This window comes from Mirounga angustirostris, unplaced genomic scaffold (assembly GCF_029215605.1).
Source record: "Mirounga angustirostris isolate CCGP_5_RB_7025 unplaced genomic scaffold, mMirAng1.0.hap1 SCAF_4, whole genome shotgun sequence".
NCBI classification, from domain to species: domain Eukaryota; kingdom Metazoa; phylum Chordata; class Mammalia; order Carnivora; family Phocidae; genus Mirounga; species Mirounga angustirostris.
The window spans coordinates 71,712,955-71,737,320 of NW_026991712.1; the positions used below are offsets into that span (position 1 = coordinate 71,712,955).

Here is a 24,366-nt window from a genome sequence, read left to right on the forward strand (position 1 = left end):
CAGAGTGAAACCAGGGGGCACATATCCAGCCCCAAACCTATTGAGTTGGCCACCTTTCTCCAGTGGTTGTTAATCAACGAATTTCAGGAAAGTTAACACTTTGTGTGATGTTAACTCCTGGGAGCCCCGCAAAGGCACAGCACTGCGGTAACACTGTTGCTGTTTCAGTGGAAACCAAAGGCAAGAAAGATGGCAGATGCTCTAATCAGGCCACCTAACAACACCATCTTATCTACGGCTACTTAGAAAACGATGCTTTTGGTCAACGCTATAGGCCAAAGACTGCTATATTTGCCTTTGGAAGTCAAATGAACCCTTTAGCTGACTGGGGGTCACTTGGAGTAGCGTATTAATAAAAACATGTTGGAAATTTTTTGAGTATACAAATGCATATTACCATTGAAGATATATTTACTAAGTATTTGCTGCAAAGTCCTGAATGGCATCTCTCTCTGTGTGGGGAGAAAACCCTCTCAAAAACAGTTTTAAGGTATTAAAAGTAAATGTAAACATTGTCAGCCTAAGATCATTACTTATAAATCATGTCTTGGAGAAGAGGTTGAAGGGAAAACTATAAACAGCAATCTGTCTCTCAAGAAAAAAAAATAAATCAATAAAAAGCGGGAGAGCTCTGTGTTTCTGACTGTGGCTGAACCAAGGCATCTACTATACACACAGACCATACTATTCAAAGGCATTTGTTGTAGGCTGACATTTGTTTGTTTTCACGTGTGCATTTCCGAAAAAAGAATCTGAATTTGACTTCCAATAATTAGCTCAGTGAATTCAGAATACTCTTGTACTCGAACCAAGGAATTTATTGGCTTTTTTACTAATAAACTTGTTTTAAGTTTCTTTGGTTTTATATTCAGTAAAGATGACACAATGGTTATATGATGATATTGCATGAATTCTTAATTGTCTTATGGTGATTGCCTTTTATTTTACCAAAATGTAGAAGTCTAGGCTGAAGACCTCCCAATAGGAAAACAATTAACACATTCATTTTATAGGGTCTTTTATAATTTTGTTGACAAGTTTAGTCATTTGTTTACCTTAAGTGAAATGTTCTGCTTTAACTAATATATTCATGAGTAAATAATATCTCTCACATCTTGAATTTCGCAGTTGGAGACTGGGCTCAGCAAACCACCTTTGGCATTAGAAACCATAAATTGACCTCTGCTGCTGACTTGGGCAGATATTTGGTCTTTAGACATAATTTATATTTAACGACTCTGACTAATTCTAAAGCCACTTTTCAATACTGATCTGTGTCTGTTTTTGAGCTCAGCATTACAAAATATTAGCCAAGCCTCATTCCCTGCTATAAAATTCAAGATGTGGGGAATTTAAAAATAGTTCTATTGATGAAAATACATTTCCATTTACACAGTAAATGGTGAAAAATATTTTATTCTTTAGGGATGATTTCAAAAGATTGCCAAAAACAGACTCGAAAGCCTTGAAAGAATCAACTTAATGGCAGCCGACAACCATGTGTGTTCACTTTGCTAATCTTTCATTTTCGACTCTAATGACTCCTTTCTGTTTAACTTAGCGATGTGACCTTTAGCATACCAGCAAGTCATTTTTCAGTACTTTTGCTCCATTTAGGATGATTTTACTTTTATTTTCAAGATGATTCCCTCTGAAAGATGAAAAGCTTCTGTAAAATGAAATTCATTTCAGAACATTTGTACCTCTTCACAATGAGGTGTCCACAGATCCATGTCATCCAATGTCTTCGTTGGAAAGGGCATGACCAGAGCAGGCTACACGGCATGGCGTGCATTGCAGTCCTCGGCCACTCAGCATCCCCATTCCACTCCCCAAATGTGTCTTTGACTGCCATAGCCATTTCCTGAGTCTTTGAAAATGGAACTTCAAGGCTCAAAAGGTTAAAATAGTGATGAACCTGCAAACTTTGTAACTGTTCCCTTTGATTTACTTTTCGAACGTAATTGGTCATCTTTGAATTCTGTCCTTGTTTTTATATTTAACATGGACCATGTATACCAAGATTTTAATGCCCTGTAGAATTATCTGCCCATTATATAAATATGAATGGCTTCTTTACCCGCTTGTGGTTTCCCTGGGAACCTTCATCAATAGTATCTTTCTAAGCCAACTACCACCACTCTCAAAGTAACCCAGATAAATCCTTTCATATGCTTAATGTAAATGGAAAATTTTACTATTGTTAATCTTCTTATCTAGTCTATTGCCATACCTCTTAGAAATCTGTTTCATTAAGAAAACACAATCTTTAGGGAGATATATATTATATGATATAATTGCATGTGTATGTGCACGCGTGCGCACGCACGCAATTATCATTCTGCATTGTACTTCTCTGGAAACAAAAGCAGATGCGCTTTCTAATTTAAGATTCTTGGTTGTTGTTACAGGTCTATAAAAAGAAAACCGAGGCTGCAAAGAAGGAGTACCTGAAGCAACTAGCCGCATACAGAGCCAGCCTTGTATCCAAGGTAACGTGCAACTGTGCAGTACCAGGATGGAGTGTGGCCATCTTATTAGAGCCTACAATGGTCATTTAAAAGCATAAAAGATCACTTTAGCATTTCTGCACTATCTTCTTTGTTGAAAAAGAAAAAGTAAATCTTAAACAAGGCTATATGTTATGGAAATATTTGTTCATACCTGAAGTCCAGAGTGGCATCCTCTGGGGCCTTCTGTGAAATATTGTCCACCTGTAGAATATTGGTTTTATGGGTTAATCACAGCACATTTTTAATCCTGTGCCAACATTCTATTTCTCCATATCCTTCCTTAAACTGCCCCCTGTCCATGCCCCATCCCGTTGGCCTTTAGCTGAGGAGAAGCCAACTGACTGAAATTCGAGCCTCATTATAGCAGCATTAGGATGTAAGCCTGCCCCCCCCCAAATAAAATCACAGCATTTCTTTTGAAATGAAAACACCACTTAAAAATATTTTAGGCTTTAGAATATCTTAAACACTAGTCCTTTCTGTGATAAATACTCAAGAGTTGACTCTCTTTGGTCTCAGGTTATTAAAGATATAGTTCCCTTTATAGATTGCTCAGGGAGGTGACCTCAGAGAGACAGAGCTGAATCTGTAAGTACTTGACAGGATGTCCTATCAAGTCCAAATTTGACTATTCTTGGCTCAGAGTGGCTTTGGGCTCTGGACTTCATTGCATTCACCCACGAAAACTGTTTCCTCTTTCATCCACAAATATCCATTCCCCTTCCAACAACCCTAAAGTAATTCTTTAAATGAATTTTCTATCAGGGAAAATATACACTGAATATATTGATGTAGAAAACAAAAGAGACCACAAAATACAAATGCATGAGAAATTTCGTTTCACTCTTGGTCTAATGCAACTTTATGTTCCACTTCTAAGGTATGACATAGTGGGGAAATTTACTATTTATTATTTAACCTTAAAATTTCCAGCTCTCCTGTACTATCTCACTAGAGATCTCACTTTCTAGTTTATCTCACTCCTTTGGAAAATATTTTTATTTTCTGCTGATACCATCTCCCATTTCTGTATATTTACAGAATTCACAGAATGTGTGTGAAATTTCAACCAAAAAATGAGGTACAAAATATTAGATCCAATAGCAAACAAACAAACAAAAAAGAGTTACAAATTACTAGATCCATCCAGCCATTGGGTTAAATAGCCATATTGATATTATTTAGATTAATATGCCCAAATGTAAGAGGGATTTTTTTTAAAAAAATGCATTTTCCTTATTTCTTCTAAGATAAGTTTCTTTTTGAGCATTTTAAATAGAAGTCTAGTCAGAATGTTTTCCATACGAGAAAATCAATACATAAAGTCTCAATCCCAATACAAAGCACTGTGGTTAATGTTATGCAGATTGCCAGAATGTTATAATACTGACTAAGCCTTTACTTTCAAAACAAGTGTCCTCAGATTTGCTCTTCACTGCAACTTTTCTTACTGTTCATTCTCAGAGTTGCAACCCTCAGTATACGGCAATTTATATAAATGCTGCGAATTGCCATTTCTACATTTAAAAAACCAAGCACTTTTTTTACAGCTTACTCTGACTTTTTTTTTTTCTCTCTTTGGCAGTAGGAATTTTGCTGGAACTGTTGAATGTCTATTTATGTACAACTATCTATTGTGTGTATACAAATTGAAGGAAAATTACAAATACCCTCTCCAGGTTAGAAAAATGGCCCTCTGATGTTGTACGCGAGTGGATATTTGTCCCATACAGAACATTTACCAACCTATCTTCCTATTGTACACGGACACTTATGTAAAAAATCCATTTCTTTTCCATTGTAAATAGTGTCAAGGAAAATAATAGCCATTCATATTCACACATACACTTTTTCAATGTTGTAGGTTTTTGTACATTATAAATTTTTTCCGTCTTATGAAAGATCTAAAGGTACAATCATAAAATGCGACATGATAATAATAGTTACAATTCCAGGTAACCACAGTGCACCAGCCAAGCTCTGTTTTCCCCCATTCACTCATTCATGTATTCATTTAGCAAGTTTCCCTGAGCATGTGGTTTGTGCTGAGCACTGTGCCAGGCTCAAAGGACACAGTGGAGAAATAGGCAGATATGGTCCCTGGAGAATAGGCAGATATGCTCCCGGAATTTAAGAAGCTTTCCTTTTTGTCGGGGAGACCAATAGTGAAAATGTAAACTAATAAATGACCAAGAACTTTGAGAATCTAAGCATTCGGAAGGAAATAAAAGCAGGGATTTGATAGGATGGCCTGCAAAAGTCCTCTTCGAAGAGGTGACCTCAGAGCTGAGAGCCAAAGGAAGACAAGGAGCTTTCAAGACCCAGAGGGAGCCTAAGGGGGAGGTGACCAGGCCACAGTCAGCAAGTGTGAAGCCTCTGGAGACAGATATGTCTCCTTGAAGTCACAGGTCAGTGTAGCTACAGCTGAGTGAAGAGAGAGAGCATGGTTTGAGGTGAAGCTGGGAAGATGGGCAAGGGCCAAATCACCAAGACCTTACCGGTCACTGAAAGGAGCTGGATTTTATTCTCAGTACAGAGGGAAGCCACTGAATGGATTTCAGCAGAGGATAGATACGTGGATTTATATTTTTATTTATTTTATTTTTTAGGTTTTATTTTATTTATTTATTTGAGAGAGAGAGAGTGGGGGAAGGGGCAGAGGGGAGGGAGAGGGACAAGCAGACCCCACACTGAGCACAGAGTCTGATGAGGGGCTCGATCTCGAGACCCTGAGACCATGAGCTGAGTGGAAACCAAGAGTTGGACGCTCAACCAACTGAGCCACCCAGGAGCCCTGGATTTATATTTTTAAAAGATTAATTTATGTGAATGTGTTCCCTCCATCCCCACGCCTTATCCCTCAAAGTGAACTTGATTATAAACATTCCACTAAAGAGGAAAAATACCACATACGTAACAAGTGCCCGAGCCCGGAATTGACGTACACCATCCTCCATCCCTGTGCTGGGCCTTGCTGTCATGGGTCCTAACAGTGTGCTTGACCTGCTTCCTTAAAACACCTCCCGCCCCACAAGTCTGGGCAGAGCACTGACATTCTCACTTCGAAGGTCACTGTTGTCAATGAAATACTGTATTAACCAAAGCACCTTGTCTCTTTTCCTAAGTTCGTGTGGGCAAATTTTATTTACTCCTCCAGGGTTACATATATATTTCGGTAGATATTCTCTCTGCAACACATTCACTTCGCCAAATAGGGCTTTGCATCCCTGGACCAAAAGCTCTCCCCCTTGCTAATCGGCAGCCATGTCAAGTCTGCAACTTCTCGCTGCTTCCACTCCAGGCCATGCTCTGCATCCCACCCAGGGTTGCACAACACCTGCCCCGTGTCAGGCACAAGTCTAGGTGCTGAGAACTCAAAGACGAATACAGATCAAAGTAGAATATGTCATGGCCCTTGAAAAGCTTGAAGACTCTAGTCTAAAATTAGCCGCTTCTTACGGAACATAATCAAAAATAGAAACAGCCAGTGAACATTGTCTCCACCTATGAGACTGAGTCATAGGACTAGCAATGCTCCTCTCAATTAGTGACGTTCCCACTTAAATGTACTCTGTACCATCGAATCCAGCATATTAATTCACATGACTCCAGGTCTGAATAAAATTGAAGTCTACCAAAAATAAAAACACTCAGTCATAGTGAATAAATTTATTCTAACCTTCATACTTCCAAATGACAACATTGACAGATTCTCAGCAAGACACTGACTTTTTTTCCAATAATAACAAATACAAATGGTATCTTGCTATCGAGTAGCTTGCGCGTCACACTCTGCGTAGCATTTCCCATGTATCCCTACTCATCATAACACCCCTACAAAATGAGGTTTAGCCCATTTTCTAGAAGGTCTCTAGGCAGAGAGATTAAGTGACTCACTCACAGAAATGAGAGGCTGGCGGTGGCAGACAGGGCTCAAACTCTTTGCCCTCTTGTTCAAAAGCTTATAGGCTTTTTTCTATCCTGAGTGATTGTCAAATATTTATATCTCTAAAACTACAATAAAACTGTAGTTATCCCCCAACAAATTGCATGCCAACTCTTACGTATTAGACAGCTAAGAGTAAAGCTGCCCTGACTTAATTGTGGGTAGGAGGGGGAGCGGGGCAGAGTAGAGGTGTAGAGCCTTCCGAATCTCGCCCTGCCCCCATTCCCTACCCCCCACTACCAGGGGCTGACCAGAGACCCCAGAGGAATCTGGAGCCTGCAGAGTGTTTGGGAAGCACATGCTTTTCCAGCTGTGCAGGCATGTCACCTGGTTCCACAGAGCCAGTGACAGACCCAGACAGCAGAGGAGACCTGCTGTGCAGACACACTGGAATTGAAGGATGCAAGAATAGGAGCACAGGGTATTGCAAATACGACACCAGTCAGACCCCAGAATAACTCATTCAACTTTGGGCTCTATCATTTAAAGGGGGAAATGGAAGAAATTTCAGAAGAAAAAGTCATAAAAGTAACTGAAAGGTAAAAGGCAGTAAGGTAGTAGCTGAGCAGAGAGAATTTGAAATTCCTAAGCCTGAAAAACAAAGGCTCAGGCACGTTCAAGCCCATGACAGGATTTAGCCCCAGGACTGTGATTACCTGTGCCCCATTTTCTCTGACTCCAGAACTGGAAAAAGACGCCATTTCAAACTGGAGGAATTTGAACAGGGCATTATTAAACTCTTGAATTGGCTGGGTACACAACTTCTTTCCATGAGAATTTTAAAAGCAGGAAGCAAAGGTTTATAAATAAGAATTGGAGAAGATCTCTAAGGCATAGGGCATCAAGGAAAATCTATTAAAGGGCCTTTAAAGTGCCACCGACAATTAATTGTCCATGGCCCGTCTACAAGAACGCCCCCGATCTCATCCACAGTGCTACCAACAACACACCGAGAGAGTCCTCAGAGGGCAACAAAGTCCACAGGCCCTGGGAGCAGGTGGATCTGGGTTCAAATTCCAGGTTTCTCTCTTCCTAACTTCAATTCCTTCATGCAAATTATTCAGCTGCTTGAAGTCTCAACTTACTCATCTGTTAAACAGAGAAGACAATAGGACCTACATCGCAGATTTTCCATGAGGACAAAATAAAAAACCCTGTATAAACTCCATGATTCAAGATCCCGAACACAGGAAGCACTTAATAAATACCAGCTATTTATTATTATTATTATTATTATTATTACCATGATTATCATCAACTTTATTTTTCATGTTGTTGGTAGGTGTGCAGAGTTTGTGTGTGATAGAAAATTTAACTGGCCCATATTTTCAATTTGTCTGCCAGACTGCTTTGATATAAAGGAATTTTAAAAGTGACATTAAAATAAGAAAAACTTGCTTCATGGATACATCCTTTTAGAAAGATGAAAAATGATCTAGATATTTAAAAAACTCATCTACACAGCTTTCCTCATTGAAGTGGTCTTTATGAGTCATTAGTCAGGGGAGAGTAAGAGTAGTCCGAGGACCAGAAACATATACTATTATGAAGGCTAGAGCTCCCTGGCTTGAACACTCTATTTAAGGTCATTTTGGGTTGGGCTATTAAGTAAAGCTTAAGGATATATAGTTTTTCCATAGACTCAGGAATTCCTAGACCTAGGTCTAAATTATTATGTTGAAAATAATGTGTAACTTTAAACTCGTTTCATTTTACCACACAGACCAGAATTTATATTCCCAAAATGGGTGTTGCATTCAAAGTAGTCACTTTGGGAGGCTGCAAACTTACTTTATTATTGCTCCCAGAATTCAAAAGATTTTTGAAACTCCTCTTTTAGAAGTGCAGTCAGGAAAAGCTTATGAGCCACATTAGAAAATCAATCTTGTTACATTGTTTTCACACCTCATTCTTTTCCCCAAACATCACCCAGATGTAACCCACAGACCTGGCTTCCAGTGACGATTAGCTGTTTCCCAAAATCAAATCCACCATCAAAAGACAAAGAGTTGTCTGAGGATATGTAAAACAGTGTCCCACAGGCTCTGAAGAGAATTCCAGTAGGGAAATTCCCAAATATTCCAAGTAAAAGCAGCATTATTGAAATATGCATACAGCTTCTTAGGAGTGCCAACCGGGGGCGGGGGATGCCTGGGTGGCTCAGTCAGTTAAACATCCGACTCCCGATTTTGGTTCAGGTCATGATCTTGGGTCGTGGGATTGAGTCCCAAGTCGGGCTCCGCACTCAACGGGGAGTCTGCTAAAGATTCTCTCTCTGCCCCTCTCCGCTCTGAAAATAAATTAAAAAATCTTTTAAAAAAATAAGAAAGTGCCAACCTGGAAGGAGGCAACAACTGAATGAATATGTTGTGGTATGTTAAATAACAGTAATCAGAGTCATGGCTTTAAGGGCACACATCAGATAAGAGACTGTTTCCACCTTGAGCTGGGGTGCCAAAATGTGCAGGGGACAATGGAAGCTTTTTATAAAAATGTACAGTGGAGGACAATATTGAATCAAATTAGGAAAGTTCTCTGTTGCCATGACCAATAGTAAAGAACCACAACATTTAGTTCAATGGAAGGACAATAAACTCAAAAGAAATGATTTCTTTTGTTTGAAATAACTTATAGAATTCATGTCATGGAGAGCTATTGAGACAAATACGGGGTCTGAATTTGAAAATGGGGTGAATTATTTTATGACTGTTAACATAAAATTTGCAGCTCCGTAAGCCCAGATCGTGATTTAAAGATAATAAAATCTCATGCTTCAGGGTGTAAGTTAATCACCTGCAAGGACCAGGAAGAATTTTCCTTTCAGAAGTTAACAATGCACAATTGAGTAGGTGCATAAATTTTGTTTAATTTCCAGTGCATTAAGTATTGGTCAGTGCTGAAAACAAGAATCAAATTAGATGGACTATTAATCTGATTTGGTTCAACAACTCCTATACTGTTGCTTCCACTGAGTTTTATGTCTTGTGTTTATACTTTGCTATTTTAAATAACAATTGCTTTGTCAGTTTCTCATTTTTATAGCACTTATCATCCCAGAATGGGGGCATTTATACACTATTCAGTATTGTGTGCTTTATACAAAGTAAATGGGATTGAAACTGTCTCAGATAATCAACAACATGGTTAATCAGAAGTATCTTAATGTTTATAGAGTTGTGTCTCTTGTGGAAGATTCTATTGAGAAGACCCAAAAGGTCTCTGTTCACACACACACACACACACACACACACACGCGCGCGCTCGTTTTGCTGATGGAAAACATCTTTCAGAATCAGTGGTCTAAAAGCAAATAGGAAATAGAACTCACTCAGAAACTAATAGCAAAAACACATTCCGCCCAGGAAAATGTCAGATTCAGGGGTAGATTTTCAGTTGTGTATACAGTGGTAAAATCACATTTACCAGGTGACCTTCCCAAAGCACACACCGCTAACAAAAAGTGGTTAGTGTATTTGAAAATAGAAGCAAATTTAAATTACTTAGTTTGTATGAGAAAGCAGTTTTAATTTATGAATGGTAGGTATAGAGATCTTCATAAACAATCTAATTGATTTGCAAAATTGTAGCCTTGCTTTCATAGTTTAATTAGAAGAAAGTGACAGAGTAGATTAAATTTATGATTTCTTCATATTCCCACTTAATCGGATTATGAATTCATGGCACTTTGCTATGGAAAATGAACTTATTCTACCTATCTTCCAAAGAAATAAAGTATTTCTGTAATTAATAGGCAGTTTGTTGTATTAGTCTGATTAAGAATTAACCAGAAGTGAAACTAGAAGCAGATTTTTTTCACCATCTAAATGAGTGGACCTTCACATAAAGATACAAATTCTTAAAATTTGTACAAGGAACACAGTAAGCTTCCTTGCAGCCCGCCATCCACCCCAGATCCAGTGGGGAGTAAAGGGCAGGGTACCTAACCAAAGGACAGAGGGTTATAATTTCTCATCACTTCTGGAAAGGTATGGTTCATACTGACAGCAGACGAGAGAGTGGAAAAGACCAATCTGATATTCTGTGGGTTTTCAAAGATTTCAGATCTTTCCTCACCCCTTGGAAAGAGGAATGGCCTATCTTGTCAGGAGTCTCAGCAAGGGAAACAGTGACAGCATGGAGTCTTGGTCAAGAACAGTCATTCGGTCATTCAACAAATGTATTTGTGTTCTCTATGTCCTGTCACTATGCCAGATGCATGAGACACAGATATTCAACTTCTTACCATAACAGAGATCCTTTCCTTGATGATGCAGGACGTTGTCATCAAGAGAGACGTCAGAGAGCGAGCCTCTGTTGGTGTGCCTATCATGTATAAGCACATAGCTAGACACTGGACACGTTATCCATCGTGTCACATTCAACAATTTAGAAAGTAAAGGGAAGGGGCGCCTGGGTGGCTCAGTTGGTTGGGCGACTGCCTTCGGCTCAGGTCATGATCCTGGAGTCCCGGGATCGAGTCCCGCATCGGGCTCCCTGCTCGGCAGGGCGTCTGCCTCTCCCTCTGACCTTCCTCCCTCTCATGCTCTCTGTCTCTCATTCTCTCTCTCTCAAATAAATTAAAAAAAAAAAAAATGAAAGTAAAGGGAAAACATGCAACTTCCCAAACTTCATATTAAAAATTATGTTTTGAGTGTTGTCTAACTCATCATTTTTGGAAATCTATTTAATTTGTTTGCCAATAGTCCTTCTAGGGATTAAAAGTACTAGCTAAAAATAGGTTTAGCATTACTGATATTTACATGCCTTAGTGTGGAGAAGATAAAAGACAAACAAATGGCTGGATAGACAAAATGTTTTGTGTAATTACCATGAGAAAATAGTCTTCATGAGGTTGGCAAGAAGTATCTCAAATTAGGCTGGAATCTATTTTTATGTACCTATGTCTCTGTATCTCCCATCTGTGAAACAATCTTTCTATCATCTCTCTAAACGGTGGGCCGCATGCTATTATTCAAAAGGTGGAATTCAGAAGAATTTGGTTCATTGTTTCTTTTGAATTCACCATTGAAGATAACCATTACCATGTACATGCCTTAGCTCTTCTAGGCTGAAATTGGGAAGCCACCAGCTTCCTAATTCCTTCAAGAAATTGTGTCACTGTCCTTAGCCTAGAATATGAAATTCACTATGCGGATAGTTTTCCAAGAAACATGAAACTATAGATTAGTGTAATATTACACCTGGATTGTGTAATTTAAGTATGCAACTCGAGGCAACAAAAAATTAGCTTATTTCAGGCAAGAAATGACTATTTAAATTGTAGTTCTATTTGCCATTTTAAATATGTATGTGTAATTTATTAGTTCTTCTGAACCAGTGCTTTCCGTTGAAGATGATTCTCATGAAATGACCCATTGAGAGAAGGTTTCTGTGGTTCTCAGTTGGAGATTCAGAACACACATTAGCCTACTGAAGGCTCCGAGAAGGCACTGGCTTGTTTCCCTACACACTTTATCCTGGAACCTTGTTTTTTATAAGATATTTATTTTTCCACACATCCCCCGCAGTACAATTTGGAACTGCGTGTGTCAGCGGGGTGAAGTGGGTGTTGTCCCTAGAAAGGCTTGCCAGGACTGGCTGCAGGCCCCCGGAGCCAGCCCCACTGCTGGCCAAGCGTCTGGACTCACCAGGATTTGGCATTTCTATTTCTACATGTGGCCTAAGTCTATTTCTCGAAGGTTGTTCAGTTGGACAAATGCATTTATTTAATTACATGGCTGCAGTTCCCGGGACGATTGTATGATTATGTCTGAGCAACATGTCATATGCGCCTATGTGCATTTTGTTTATGCATACACACGATCAGGTCACCTAACTATACTCTGGAGATACCGTGTTACTTGATGACGAGGTGATTATTGGCTCGAGAATTAAAAATGAAAACATTTTCCCATCCACATATTTCAGAGCTTTGATAGTATGGGTGATGGGAGTGATTTTTCTTCTATTTAAATTAAAAACATCTATAAAGCAAGAAATAAAGATGCACTCACATGGATTAAATTTTATAGATATCTATCGTGTGTAACAGTTCTGTTCCTGCAGGGAGTTGATGCAGTATGTGACTAAGTATGAAATTAGCCCTTCTGTGGCAGGCTAAGGAGGAGGCGGTAAATACAATGAAACGCTTTCCCAAATGACTTCACTACATGGACACACAATAAACACATAATCTTCTTGGCATATATGGAATGATTTTTGAAGTGTATCACTGGAGTACATGCTATTCTGATGTAGGACTAGTCACTGTTTACACAGCCTGAATTAACCCATTTGACCTTTTCCTGGAATTGTTCACTACTCTGCACATCAACAATAAGAATTTTTAAGTAGAAGCAAAAAACAAAAAAAATCTGCTTAAGTTTCTTTTTTTTTTTAATTGAAAGCACCATTTAAGTCCTGCATTTCACCGAGCGTCTTTCTCCTAAAGCCATCCCTTGAAAATGTGTGTGAACAATTTCTGACATTTTTAATATTCATACAGGAGACAGGGAGTCCGAATGTCGGTTCCTATTTCATAAGGGCACCATCAATATGGACACAGAGATAAATATTGTAAGGAGAGGATTCTTTGGAGGGGCTCGAATTCTCTGGGTACACCCAGAATTCAGAGCCTCCCAGGACCCCAGATTTCCAAGGTTTGGTGTATTTTCACAGATGTCAGTTGTGTCCTTTCTCTGGAGAGAGAATGTGGGGCTGCTCTTTCGTTTACCCCAGCCTACCGTTCTTGAGTCCGCACATAGACACACCGTTGTTCTCATTGTGGTGTCAATTTCATTTTCCTACACTAATGGGGAAAAACGAGTTGCATTGCTAACAGTGTTATAGGGTGACTTGTGAAATGAAGTTCCCATGATGTGTTTCAGGTCATCTTACGTGACGACCAGTGTCCCTAATGTGCCGATCCATTGATGGTGCTGTATGTCTTGGGAAGGTTTCAGAAAGACCCGGCCACAGTAACAGGAGCTCATTTGACTCATAGACATAATAAGCATGATATCAAGGTTGCAGAATAAGGTTATTTGCATCCTCAAGACACTGTTTTGACAAAGCAACTTTTTTCTCCAGAAGGACATGGTAGCATGTTCGTTCCCCAGCCAGTTTCACTTCTCCCCATTTGTTTTATCAGCCTCTTTCTCTCAGCAAAAGTAGGAGGTGGGTTCTTAAGCCGGAAGAAATGCTTTGGGGCTAATTCTTGATTCTTTGCAGCTCCCACTGCTAGGTCTAGTTTTTAAGTCAATGAAAAGATTATTAGGAAATGACCTTATGAAGGTATAAAAAAATTAGGGCAAAATTATATTAATTTATGATGGAGTCAAAAATTTCTAAGATTATTTTTATCCAGTTCATTATGGGGGACAATTCATCACCAACTTCTTTAAAAAATCAAGATGAGTTCTGTGGTTACTTAGAAACTATATTAATGTGGTTTTATATGACTTCAGAAAGGTATTTTAGAACTCCTTTTCCCATATTCATTTCCATCAACCAGCTTTGTTTTCTTTGTGCAAATATCTAGGCCAAGGCTCCCTAAGGCTATAAAAAGGAAACACAGAAAATGAAACAATCAATAGAAGAACTCCAGAACTGAATTACTTTCAAAGAGAGCCATACTTATATTTCCTATCAGGGCACTGATGACATCCATGCCTCCCTCCTGCCCCCCCCCATCTTGTTCATGGTCTGCACGATGAGAAAAGTCACCAAGTTAGAGCTTGCATTGAGGCATAGAAAAAGGAAATGTCATTGGAGATTGTTTTAGATATCACAAAAAGCAGATTAAGCTCAGTCTTGCCTCAGTTGCGTTACAAATAATGGTGGAAGAGTTCTTAGACAAGAGTCAAGAAGAGTAACAGGTGTTGATTCCTGCTGAAGTTCCCTAGCACACTCCCCGAGCATCTTGCTGATATAAATCAACACCCCGTGTGTCCCTCTCTGAACTCTGCTCCTGTCTGTTTCCTCACAGAGCTACAGTGAACCTGTTGATGTGAAGACATCTCAACCTCCTCAGCTGATCAACTCAAAGCCGTCAGTGTTCCATGGGCCCAGCCAGGCCCACTCAGCTCTGTACCTAAGTTCCCACTACCACCAACAACCAGGAATGAATCCTCACCTAACTGCCATGCATCCCAGTCTCCCCAGGAGCATAGCCCCCAAGCCGAATAACCAAATGCCAGTGACTGTCTCTATAGCAAACATGGCCGTGTCCCCCCCTCCTCCCCTCCAGATCAGTCCACCTCTTCACCAGCATCTCAACATGCACCAGCACCCGCCACTTGCCATGCAGCAGCCCCTTGGGAACCAGCTCCCCATGCAGGTCCAGTCTGCCTTACACTCACCTCCCATGCAGCAGGTATGTGCTTACGCTCTGGACTCCAATTCCAAAGTGTGGAGGGGTGGGGGGGCGGGGGACAGGGAGTGAGGAGAGGAGGGGAGAGTGATGGGGGAGGGGGGTCTCTCCATCCAGCAAAAGAGAGGGGGGGATATATGTGTTCTGTGCTATTTAATAGACAGAAAATGGAAGCTAGTCAACAAACATCTGCTTTCTGAAAAATAATAATTTACAGGTGGTGAGTTTGGGCAGCATTATAGGATCACAACAATGGATCGCTGCTTCTTTTCCTAATCCCTCCCTGGCCTTTTGCCACATTTATAGAAATCACATTTCTAATCACCTTCCTTGTTTTCTGCTCCTTGAGTAAAGTACATTTGTAATGTTGAGATGCCAACTCCTGCTAAAGACCTCTTTGGGACTGAGGGTTCTACATTAAAAAAAAAAAAATTTGTTTGGAAAACCTTGATTGGTATGCCTGTTGAGGCCAATAAATGCCACCAAATGAAATCAGACCCATTGTTTTTTGATATTCAGAAATATCAGATTGGTACAACTTTTAAAATACTAAGAAATGGAAATGTTAACTGGTGTTTTGTTTAAAAATAGATATATGGCTTCTGAACAAATCAGAAAACACAAGAAGTTTGGAAGCCTCTCTGCCCACTCCCCAATTACTGAAAGGATTTGTGTGCAATCTTAGCTTAACTTTCCTTCAAAGTCAAGTTTTCCTTTAGGATTTGGTGTTATTTTAAAATTTTAAAATGAGGAGCAAATGGTGCAAATGAAACTAAACATAAAGCAGTCAAGAATCCTGAAAACTTGTTTTAAAAACATACATCAAGCTGAAAACTGCAAATCGTGTCAAATTCATCTATCACTTATAATCCAATTACTCTATTGTTCCCAGAGCTATGACTAAATATGCAAACATGGGCTTCTAATTGAGTTGATATCTAGCCCTCTGTGGAATTTGAGTCTATAGTTGGACCAGGGTGGGATGGAGAGGGGGCAGAAAAAAGAATCTAATATACTACCCCCAAATTTATTTTTTAAGGCTTTATTTATTTATTTTGAGAGAGAGTGAGCGTGAGTGGGGGGGTTGGAGGGGGAAGCAGAGGAAGAGGGAGAATCTCAAGCAGACTCCCTGCTGAGTGTGGAGACCAATGTGGGGCTTAATCTCGAGACCCATGAGATCATGACCTGAGCCTAAATCAAGAGTTGGTTGCTTAACCAACTGAGCCACCCAAGTGCTGACCACGTTTATTTTTATTATTATAATTGTAGACAAGATTTCTGAGAGCTGACAATAGCAAACCATAATATATTACTTTACCTTGTGTTTAATTTCAGAAAATTTGTAGTGCAGGAACTAGTATTATCTTCATTTTACAAGCAAAGAACTCAAGCTTGGCAGAGTTAAGTCATATGCCCATAAGGTTGGTGCTAGAATTTAAAACCCAGTTCTGTTCAGAAATCAGAGCCTGGATTCTTAAATGCTAGCCCTGGGCCTCTCACACTTAATCATTCTTATAGACTATTACCAGTTTTGTATTAGAAAACCTGTGTCTCCCAAGAATTTGGAGGGTCTTTAAATCCTAGTTAGTTTTAAGATTAAAATGATTATAGAGAGCAAATGGACCGAAGTCTCTTTACTGAAGCCTTCCCTGGTCCCTAAGCCGAAGATTTTGATAAAGCTCTGATGTCTTATTATCCAGACTAGCTGTTGATTCACTAGGGAAGAAGTCTGGGGAAAAGTCAACTTCTACCATCATACCTTGTCCACAGCAGTGTCTGTGACTAGCAAGTGACATTCATAGGGTCAAATTTCTGCTCTTTCTATCAGACATCACTCACAATAAAAGGGACACTCTTGGGTGTCCTTGCATGTGAATGAACCAGTAGTGTTTGTGTAAAGAACGAAGAGTTTGAGGAACACAACCTTGCGTTGTTGGATTGACTCCAGCCTAAGGGGCTGCCCGGCTGAGGGCCCGTGTTCTGCTCACGATGCTCTAGCTCGGGTCTGTTTCTTCCCAGACAAGAGAATAGAGAAGGCACAGTCCCCTCCACCAAGTTGAGGGCTAGAGCCCTGTCTAGAGAGGACACTATTTTCTAACTTATCCGCTTAGAGATGGTTCCTTTTTCTACTTACACATACACCTTGGATGAGCTAGCTGTGATCCTGAGGAGTTTTCAAACATTTCAGAATTTCTTAAGGCCACATGTGAAAACTCAAGAGATTTGTCTTTCTATAGAGAATCGGAACTGAATAGGAAAAAATAGAACAGATTACACTGGACACGTTATTCATCAATCTTTAAGTCAGTTCTATTAGTGTATCTCAAAAAGTGTTCTTACTGAGATGGTAGGACCTGATTTCAATTTACATTAATAATAGAAGACAAAATGGCATGAACCCCAAATGGAGAGCAAATAGCTAAAAGACTACAGTGACTAACATCACTTTTAACAATGCCTGGATCATGGTGGTTGAAGTAAAATAATTGTTGAATGGACAAATGAACAAACGAGCAACTAAAAATGAGTAACTTAAGTGTTTAAATATTAGAAGAAATTATAGGTTAGTTTGTAGAATCTCAATTCTTTCGAAGTTTTTTTTAAATTGCATTTATTAAAAAAAGATTAATTGAACCCCAAATGTGTGCCAGACACTGTCTAGGCTCTGGAAATTAAATGATAGGGGTGCCTGGGTGGTTCAGTTGGTTAAGCGTCTGCCTTCGGCTCAGGTCATGATCCCAAGGTCCTGGGATCGAGTCCCGCATGGGGCTCCCTGCTCAGCAGGGAGCCAGCTTCTCCTTCTCCCTCTGCCATTGCCCCTGCTTGTGCTATCTGGCTCTCTCTGTCAAATGAATAAATAAAATCTTTAAAAATACAAAAAGAATTGGAATGATAAATGAGAACAGGTAATGAGGCCTCTGTCCCCATGTAGCTGACATCAGAGTTGAGGAGCAGTGGCGGTGTGGTGGTGGTAATAAGATAAACAGATAAATTAGTAAGATCCTGTGGGGGGTGGGCATTGAACAGCAATTCAGACTGCAGAGTGTATGGAGAAATAGCAGAGCCTTCAGCTGGAATGGTTAAAGAAGGCCCTGTAGAGGGCTGGCACAGACACATGAAGTCTGAGAAGAGGAAGCAGCCTGTATGAATCAGAAGGTGTGTGTGGCGGGGGGGCCCTGGGTGGCTCAGTCGGTTAAGCGTCTGCCTTCGACTCAGGTCATGATCCCAAGGCCCTGGAATCAAGCCCCACATCAGGTTCACAGTTCAGCAGGGAGCCTGCTTCTCCCTCTGCCTCTTCTCGCTCCTTTCTCTCTCATTTTCTCTCTCTCTCTCAAATAAATAAATAAAATAAAATAAATAAAATTCTTATTTAAAAAAAAAGAGGTGGGCAGAGTAGGTGGGGAAAACCAGCAGAGGCCAGAAACAGGGAAAAGAGGCTCAAGGCTGGAAGGACCCATTTGGGGAGGAGCGTGGCTGGTCAGGGACCTGAGTAGGAGGCCAGTGGGAAGTATGGTGAATCAGGGGAGAGCCATGGGGAGTGAGGTCAAGTCATGGGCAGGTCAGTGGAGTAGGATCCTCAGGTTAAGAGGACTGGCAACCCCAACAAGTTGATAATCCTAAAATCAGGATCAAAAAGTCCGTCAGCCATGATGTCACTCAATTTATTAAAATCACAACAGTCTGTCGGGGACAAAGTTCAAGTTCTCAAAGTTGGTCTTTACCCCATGGCTGTAGAACCAGGTTGTGGGTGAAATTTGACCTGTCTGATGCACCATCCAAACCACCTTTATCTTGAAGATGTTTGCTTCCTGGGTGTGGGGGCCATGTTCACATACTCAAACATGAAAAAAAGAAAATGAGAGAAAGAGAAAGCAAGTTACTGGCTACTGTATTTTTAAAATAATCTCATATTTCAGTATTATGTTAGCTATTTTATTATCCTTCTGAAAAAATGAATATATCCTACAAAAATGATTGTATAGTCCACCAAGAATAATAGTTTCATTTTTTTCTAGAATAATATTTTATACACCAAACCCATGGAGCTACTTTTTTTTTTTTAGTCCAGTTTTCTTCCCTTTTTTCTGCTCACTATATTGTCGAATGAGGTCATGAGAAAAAAAATCATTAATATCTGTCAACTTCCTTTATAACCCTAAGAAAAAATCTTTGTATGATATCACACAGACAGATTTTCAATTTCCTCGTGTAATAAACAGCTGCTTTAGGATTTGGGTGTAATTTAAAGGTTTAAAAAAATCACATTGAGATTGATGAATAAATCAGTTGTGAAGACAAAAACATTGATGCCTGTTGAAAATACCTCTCCAGACAGGCAGGAAATGAAATTAGTTCCCAGTAAAGTGTGGATATGAGGATCACTGTTTGGTTGTGCTACAGGCTTTTTAGGACTTGCTATGTGGCCCAACAAAAATGTTAGGGCTACAGAAATCTAATTAAAGAGCAAATGTCCCTTCTGACATCAAATCAATCTTTATCATGTTTTCTATTTTTATTTCAATCTGGCACCAGAAAATGAAATTTAAAATTCCAGGCATGCTACAAAACAGTTGGTGATTTTTCTCTTGAGCATTAAAATGCAAAATATTCAGCCTTGTTTAATTAGACCGCTAAGCAAACATGTTCCAAAAATGTATATCACCATTGTTGTTTCATATTTACATCAATAATAAAAATGTACTTAGCTCTAGGTTCAACCTCAGCACCTCTTTACTAGTGTTAGAAGAATATTGCATTTTCCAAATCAAGAGCAAGTAAAATAATGTTATTTAAGGCTTTACTTGTATTTTTCTTGATCCTTGGTTGCTTGGATGTTACTGATCTTCTTAAATTTAGGCAGTGAGGTTAGCTGAATTTTAAATCTTTGAACTTTGTCGATGACAGATCATTTTGGTTTTATACACTGAAGTTACCCATTTAATCTTAAACTAATAGCTCAAAGGTTAGTGTTCTCCTGACAGTCTCTCACCCGCCCTTCAGGAACCATTTTCATTGGACGGGAAAAAAAGCAATGGTGGTTTCTGTTGTTGATTGTGTAGGGTTGGGTGGAAGGGAGTTGGTTTGTTTTTATTTGTTTTTTGCTTTCTTGTATGTTGTCATGCCTTCAACTAACTCAAGATATTTCCAACTACTCTTTTCTGACACTTGTTTACTTTTAGGTTATGTTTTGTCCATTGCGCAAAAATCCAATATGGAGAACTTCACATTAAAACGATAGGAAAGCCCCTGACATTTACATATTTATACAGCCCATGCCTTCCCAACAGGAGTCTGTGTTAAGCTTTATTCACTGGAAGAGATGATTTATTGAGCCACTACTACAGATTAGGCCCTGAGAATATCCAGTAAGCAATGCAACACTCTGGTCTCCAGTCCCTGTGGCCAGAGCCCTTATGACAGGAGCAAAATGGAAGTCAACATAAGGCTCCTCTCTCTGGGAGCTTTGTCCTGCTGTTTGCCCAGTATCACCCTAGACACTAGGAAAGAAGTCAAGCAAGCTGGATGATAAGCCCCATAAAGACAATACTATAAGATGGCTCATCACTTGAGCATCCAACTCTTGATCTCAGCTGGGGTCTTGATCTCAGAGTCATGAATTCGAACCCTACGTTGGGCTCTGCACTGGGTATGGAGCCTACTTAAGGAAAAAAAAAGAAAAGACAATATTGTAAGACCGTAATGGAATGAATACATTCCATCAAAGCCAGTGGGACTCCTTGTGTGACAGAGGGATAGCATGGTCTCGACAAAGAAAGGAAATCAGCCTGGAAAGAACTAGAGAATCAAACATCCAGTTGTACCTCTTACTTTTCACTTTGCTCTTTTGGAAAATGTTTATAGCTTGAGCTGCAGGTGTTGTCTACACAAACATACTTATTTTCCACAAACCAGTTGTAAAATAAGGAAATATTTTATTCCTTTTAGTCTGTGTGAAGTCAAATAGCCAGGCTGGCTGAATTTTCTACTTTTCAGTGATGTGTTTCTAATCATTCAAAGGTTTGTCTTTCATCCACAGTTTTGGTGGGAATTAGTGTGGACATTGGCTTGCGGTCTTTATCACTGGAATGGAAAATAAGTTAATATCTTAAGGCCAAAATGGAGAATTGAAGACATTTGATAATAGGTACCTTTGAGTGTTTACCCAAGGGATACTGAAACACGAATCAAAGTCTAAGGAAATATCCTTAGTTAAAAGTCAATCCTCTGATCATTCTGCTGAGTTAAAACAAAAACAGAAGCAAAAACAGCAAAAACTCAATATTATGCCTCCCAAAGCTCCCCGCAAGTAAATACGGAATGGTTCATTTTTAAATCTCTTGATTTTTCTGTGGTTAAAAACCATGTATGAAATCCACAGCAGAAGGAGATAACCACGAGATTAATTAAGTTGCTTTTTTGGTCATTTCCAGCAAAGTTTGCTTATGCTGCTCTTGAATTCACCAGATAAGCTAAAAATAAATCTTAGTGTATAATGCTTTTTGTTTACCAGATATAACTATATACTTCAGAGATTCTGTCCTTGAATTTTTAATAGCTTTGCAAGGATTACAAGTCAACACTTCACCATACCAGTGTATTAGAGGACTCTTCCTGAAGTCTGATTATTATTTGCCAGTTAATAGACTTTTCAATTTAAAAATATTTGCTCTGTCTTACACTTTTCCTTCTCTGTGTTTTCCGGTGGCAAGTTGCTTTGAATCTCTTTCCTTATATTAGTCCAACAACTGTTAAAAAGCTTTGGTTGAAATTTTTTAGCTGAGAAAGAAGTACAAATAAAAGAAGAAGCAGATGGTCCCTTTGTGATTGAACGAAGAAAACGGGTTTCAAGAACAATATGTGAATAGGTGTAGTCTAATAAAACACTCAGCCACCTGCTGCCTGAATCCTTCAAAAAAGATTCTGTTGCATATTCTGGGGATTAACTATTAATGTATCCTTAGGTTTGATAGAAAACATAAACTGAGGGGTTAGGTCCTTTTCCCTTTGTTCTGATTGAGTTGGCTTCTCCATATTTTAAGTTGTTTCTCAATTCAGTTTATCTGCTCAAGAGTATGTAATTAAAGGTTTTCTCACACATGTTCAGTGAAGGAAAGGTAAGAAGAATAGGGTCGTGGGCACGTCTTTTCTACCTTTGTTTTAAGTTTTCTGGGCCCTCGGGATACGTTTGCCCTTACAAAGGCACAAGTGAGAAGGCGGGAGTGTGTTTGCAAACAATGGATAAATATTTAGGGGCTTTTCTTCCTTAAAAAAAAAAAAAAAAGAGGCACTTTGATCCTTATTTGTGGATTTGCTTTCCCTTTCAGGGTTTTACTCTTCAACCCGACTATCAGACTATAATCAATCCTACATCCACAGCTGCACAAGTGGTAACCCAAGCAATGGAGTATGTGCGTTCTGGGTGCAGAAACCCTCCCGCCCAGCCGGTGGACTGGAATAACGACTACTGTAGTAGTGGGTAAGCGGCGGGTCATCGCCACCTGGTGGTGGACAGCTCTCATAGCATGCTTGGCGTGCCCGGCTCCCTGGGAGATGGAAAGATCCCGTCTTTTCTATCCTGCTAGTTCTAAAAGATCATCTGGAACGGTTCCATGTTCGGGAAAGCAGAAGACACCAATCCAGAAATTTTTAAGCAGTTCTAGTCGTTCCAAGAATAAACAATGCCTTTCATCCCTGTTCGATGTACCTGGGCCCTTTCCCAGTGCACCGCTCCATCCCTCAAGCTAGAACAAATAGACAGATGCCCCCCGCGGTCACCTGTAGCACCAATCTTGTAACAAGGCGCTGTTTTTTTTGTTTTGTTTTTTGTTGTTTTTTAATTTTTTATTGTTATGTTAATCACCATACATTACATCATTAGTTTTAGATGTAAAGGCGTTGTTTGTCTGTTTTCTCTTCACACAGGGGCATGCAGAGGGACAAAGCTCTGTACCTTACCTGAAAGTCGGAACACCTCTTCTTTCCACTGAGGAATTCAGGGAAGTCTTTTTCACCGGACTGCTTTGTACAGCCAAGGCAGTTCTCCATTTTATTAGAAAAATACAAGTTGCTAAGCACTTAGGACCATTTGAGCTTGTGGGTCACCCACTCTGGAAGAAATAGTCATGCTTCTTTATTATTTTTTTAATCCCTTATGGACATTGTTTTTCTTCTTCCCTGAAGGAAATTTGGACCATTCAGATTTTATGTTGGTTTTTTGCTGTGAAGTGCTGCGCGATAGTAACTGCCTTAGCAACTGTAGATGTCTCGGATAAAAGTCCTGGATTTTCCATTGGTTTTCATAATGGGTGTTTATATGAAACTACTAAAGACTTTTTAAATGGCTTGATGTAGCAATCATAGCAAGGTTTGTAAATAGCATCTATGTCACACTCTCCTAGAGTATAAAATGTGAATGTTTTTGTAGCTAAATTGTAATTTGAAACTGGCTCATTCCAGTTTATTGATTTCACAATAGGGGTTAAATTGGCAAACATTCATATTTTTACTTCATTTTTAAAACAACTAATAGTTCTATATTTTCAAAATATTTGAGAAAAAAAAACGTATTCCCAAATGATTTTAATTTAAAAACAAAATTGGCTTTGTCTCATTGACCAGACAAAAAGAAACGAGTGTTAAGGGAAGCGCAAACACATTTATTTTGTACTGCAGAAAAATTGCTTTTTTGTATCACTTTTTGTGTAATGGTTAGTAAATGTCATTTAAGTCCTTTTATGTATAAAACTGCCAAATGCTTACCTGGTATTTTATTAGATGCAGAAACAGATTGGAAACAGCTAAATTATAACCTTTACATATGGCTCTGTATTATTGTTTCTTCATACTGTGTCTGTATTTAATCTTTTTTTATGGAAACTGTTGCGCCTATTTATGAAATAATAAATATAGGTGTTTGTAAGTAAATTTGTTAGTATTCGAAAGAGGTTTCTTTGATGTTTTAACTTTTGCTGGTAAAAAAAAAAATTCACGCTTGGTGTGAATACTTTATTATTTAGTTTTTACAGTGACATAAATAAAGCCAAACCTACTTTTCATTTAGCAGCAAATTAAAGTAACCAATCCTTTATTTCTACATTTCTTTGGTGGATGCAAACAAAAAACTCATACTTAAGAACTTTCTTTCTTCATACAATATAACAGAGAATTGCCCTAAAAAGTCACACAAGCTCCAGGACTAAACAGATGGGCTCTCTATCTGAAAAGTGTTGCTTCTTGGTTCTCAGCTGGTTTTAGTCAATCCTGTAAACTCCCCTCCTCCAAAAAAAAAAAAAAAAGAAAAACGATTGAAGTTGAATCAACTAAAATTCCTCAAGCTGCATGCTTTTCACAAAATCCAGAAAACATTTAGGAATTAAAGCAGAGGTGGGGTAGGATGGGAAAGCGTACTGTCAAGAATATGTCTCCAAATGAAAGGTGAGTAACCAGACAGCAAAAGAAAAAAAAAAAAAGGAAAGCATTCCAAATTTGAAAGCTATTGATAGAAATTGAGATTCTTGCTGTCTTTTGTGCCTCTA

At 39.2% G+C, this 24,366-nt stretch overlaps 1 protein-coding gene across 2 annotated transcripts in view; it reads left to right on the plus strand.

Annotated features, from left to right (window-relative positions):
- The window catches only part of TOX (thymocyte selection associated high mobility group box), a 295,904-nt gene extending 271,747 nt beyond the window's left edge, over window positions 1–24,157 (plus strand). For both annotated transcript variants that reach the window (XM_045899001.3, XM_064588294.1), the window contains exons 6-9: window positions 2,412–2,492; window positions 14,447–14,833; window positions 22,156–22,307; window positions 22,754–24,157. In XM_045899001.3, coding sequence (XP_045754957.2) covers window positions 2,412–2,492; window positions 14,447–14,833; window positions 22,156–22,307; window positions 22,754–22,790 — 657 coding nt within the window. In that variant the 3' untranslated portion in view covers window positions 22,791–24,157. The remainder of the gene's footprint in view (window positions 1–2,411; window positions 2,493–14,446; window positions 14,834–22,155; window positions 22,308–22,753) is intronic.
- Window positions 24,158–24,366: the final 209 nt, after the last annotated feature.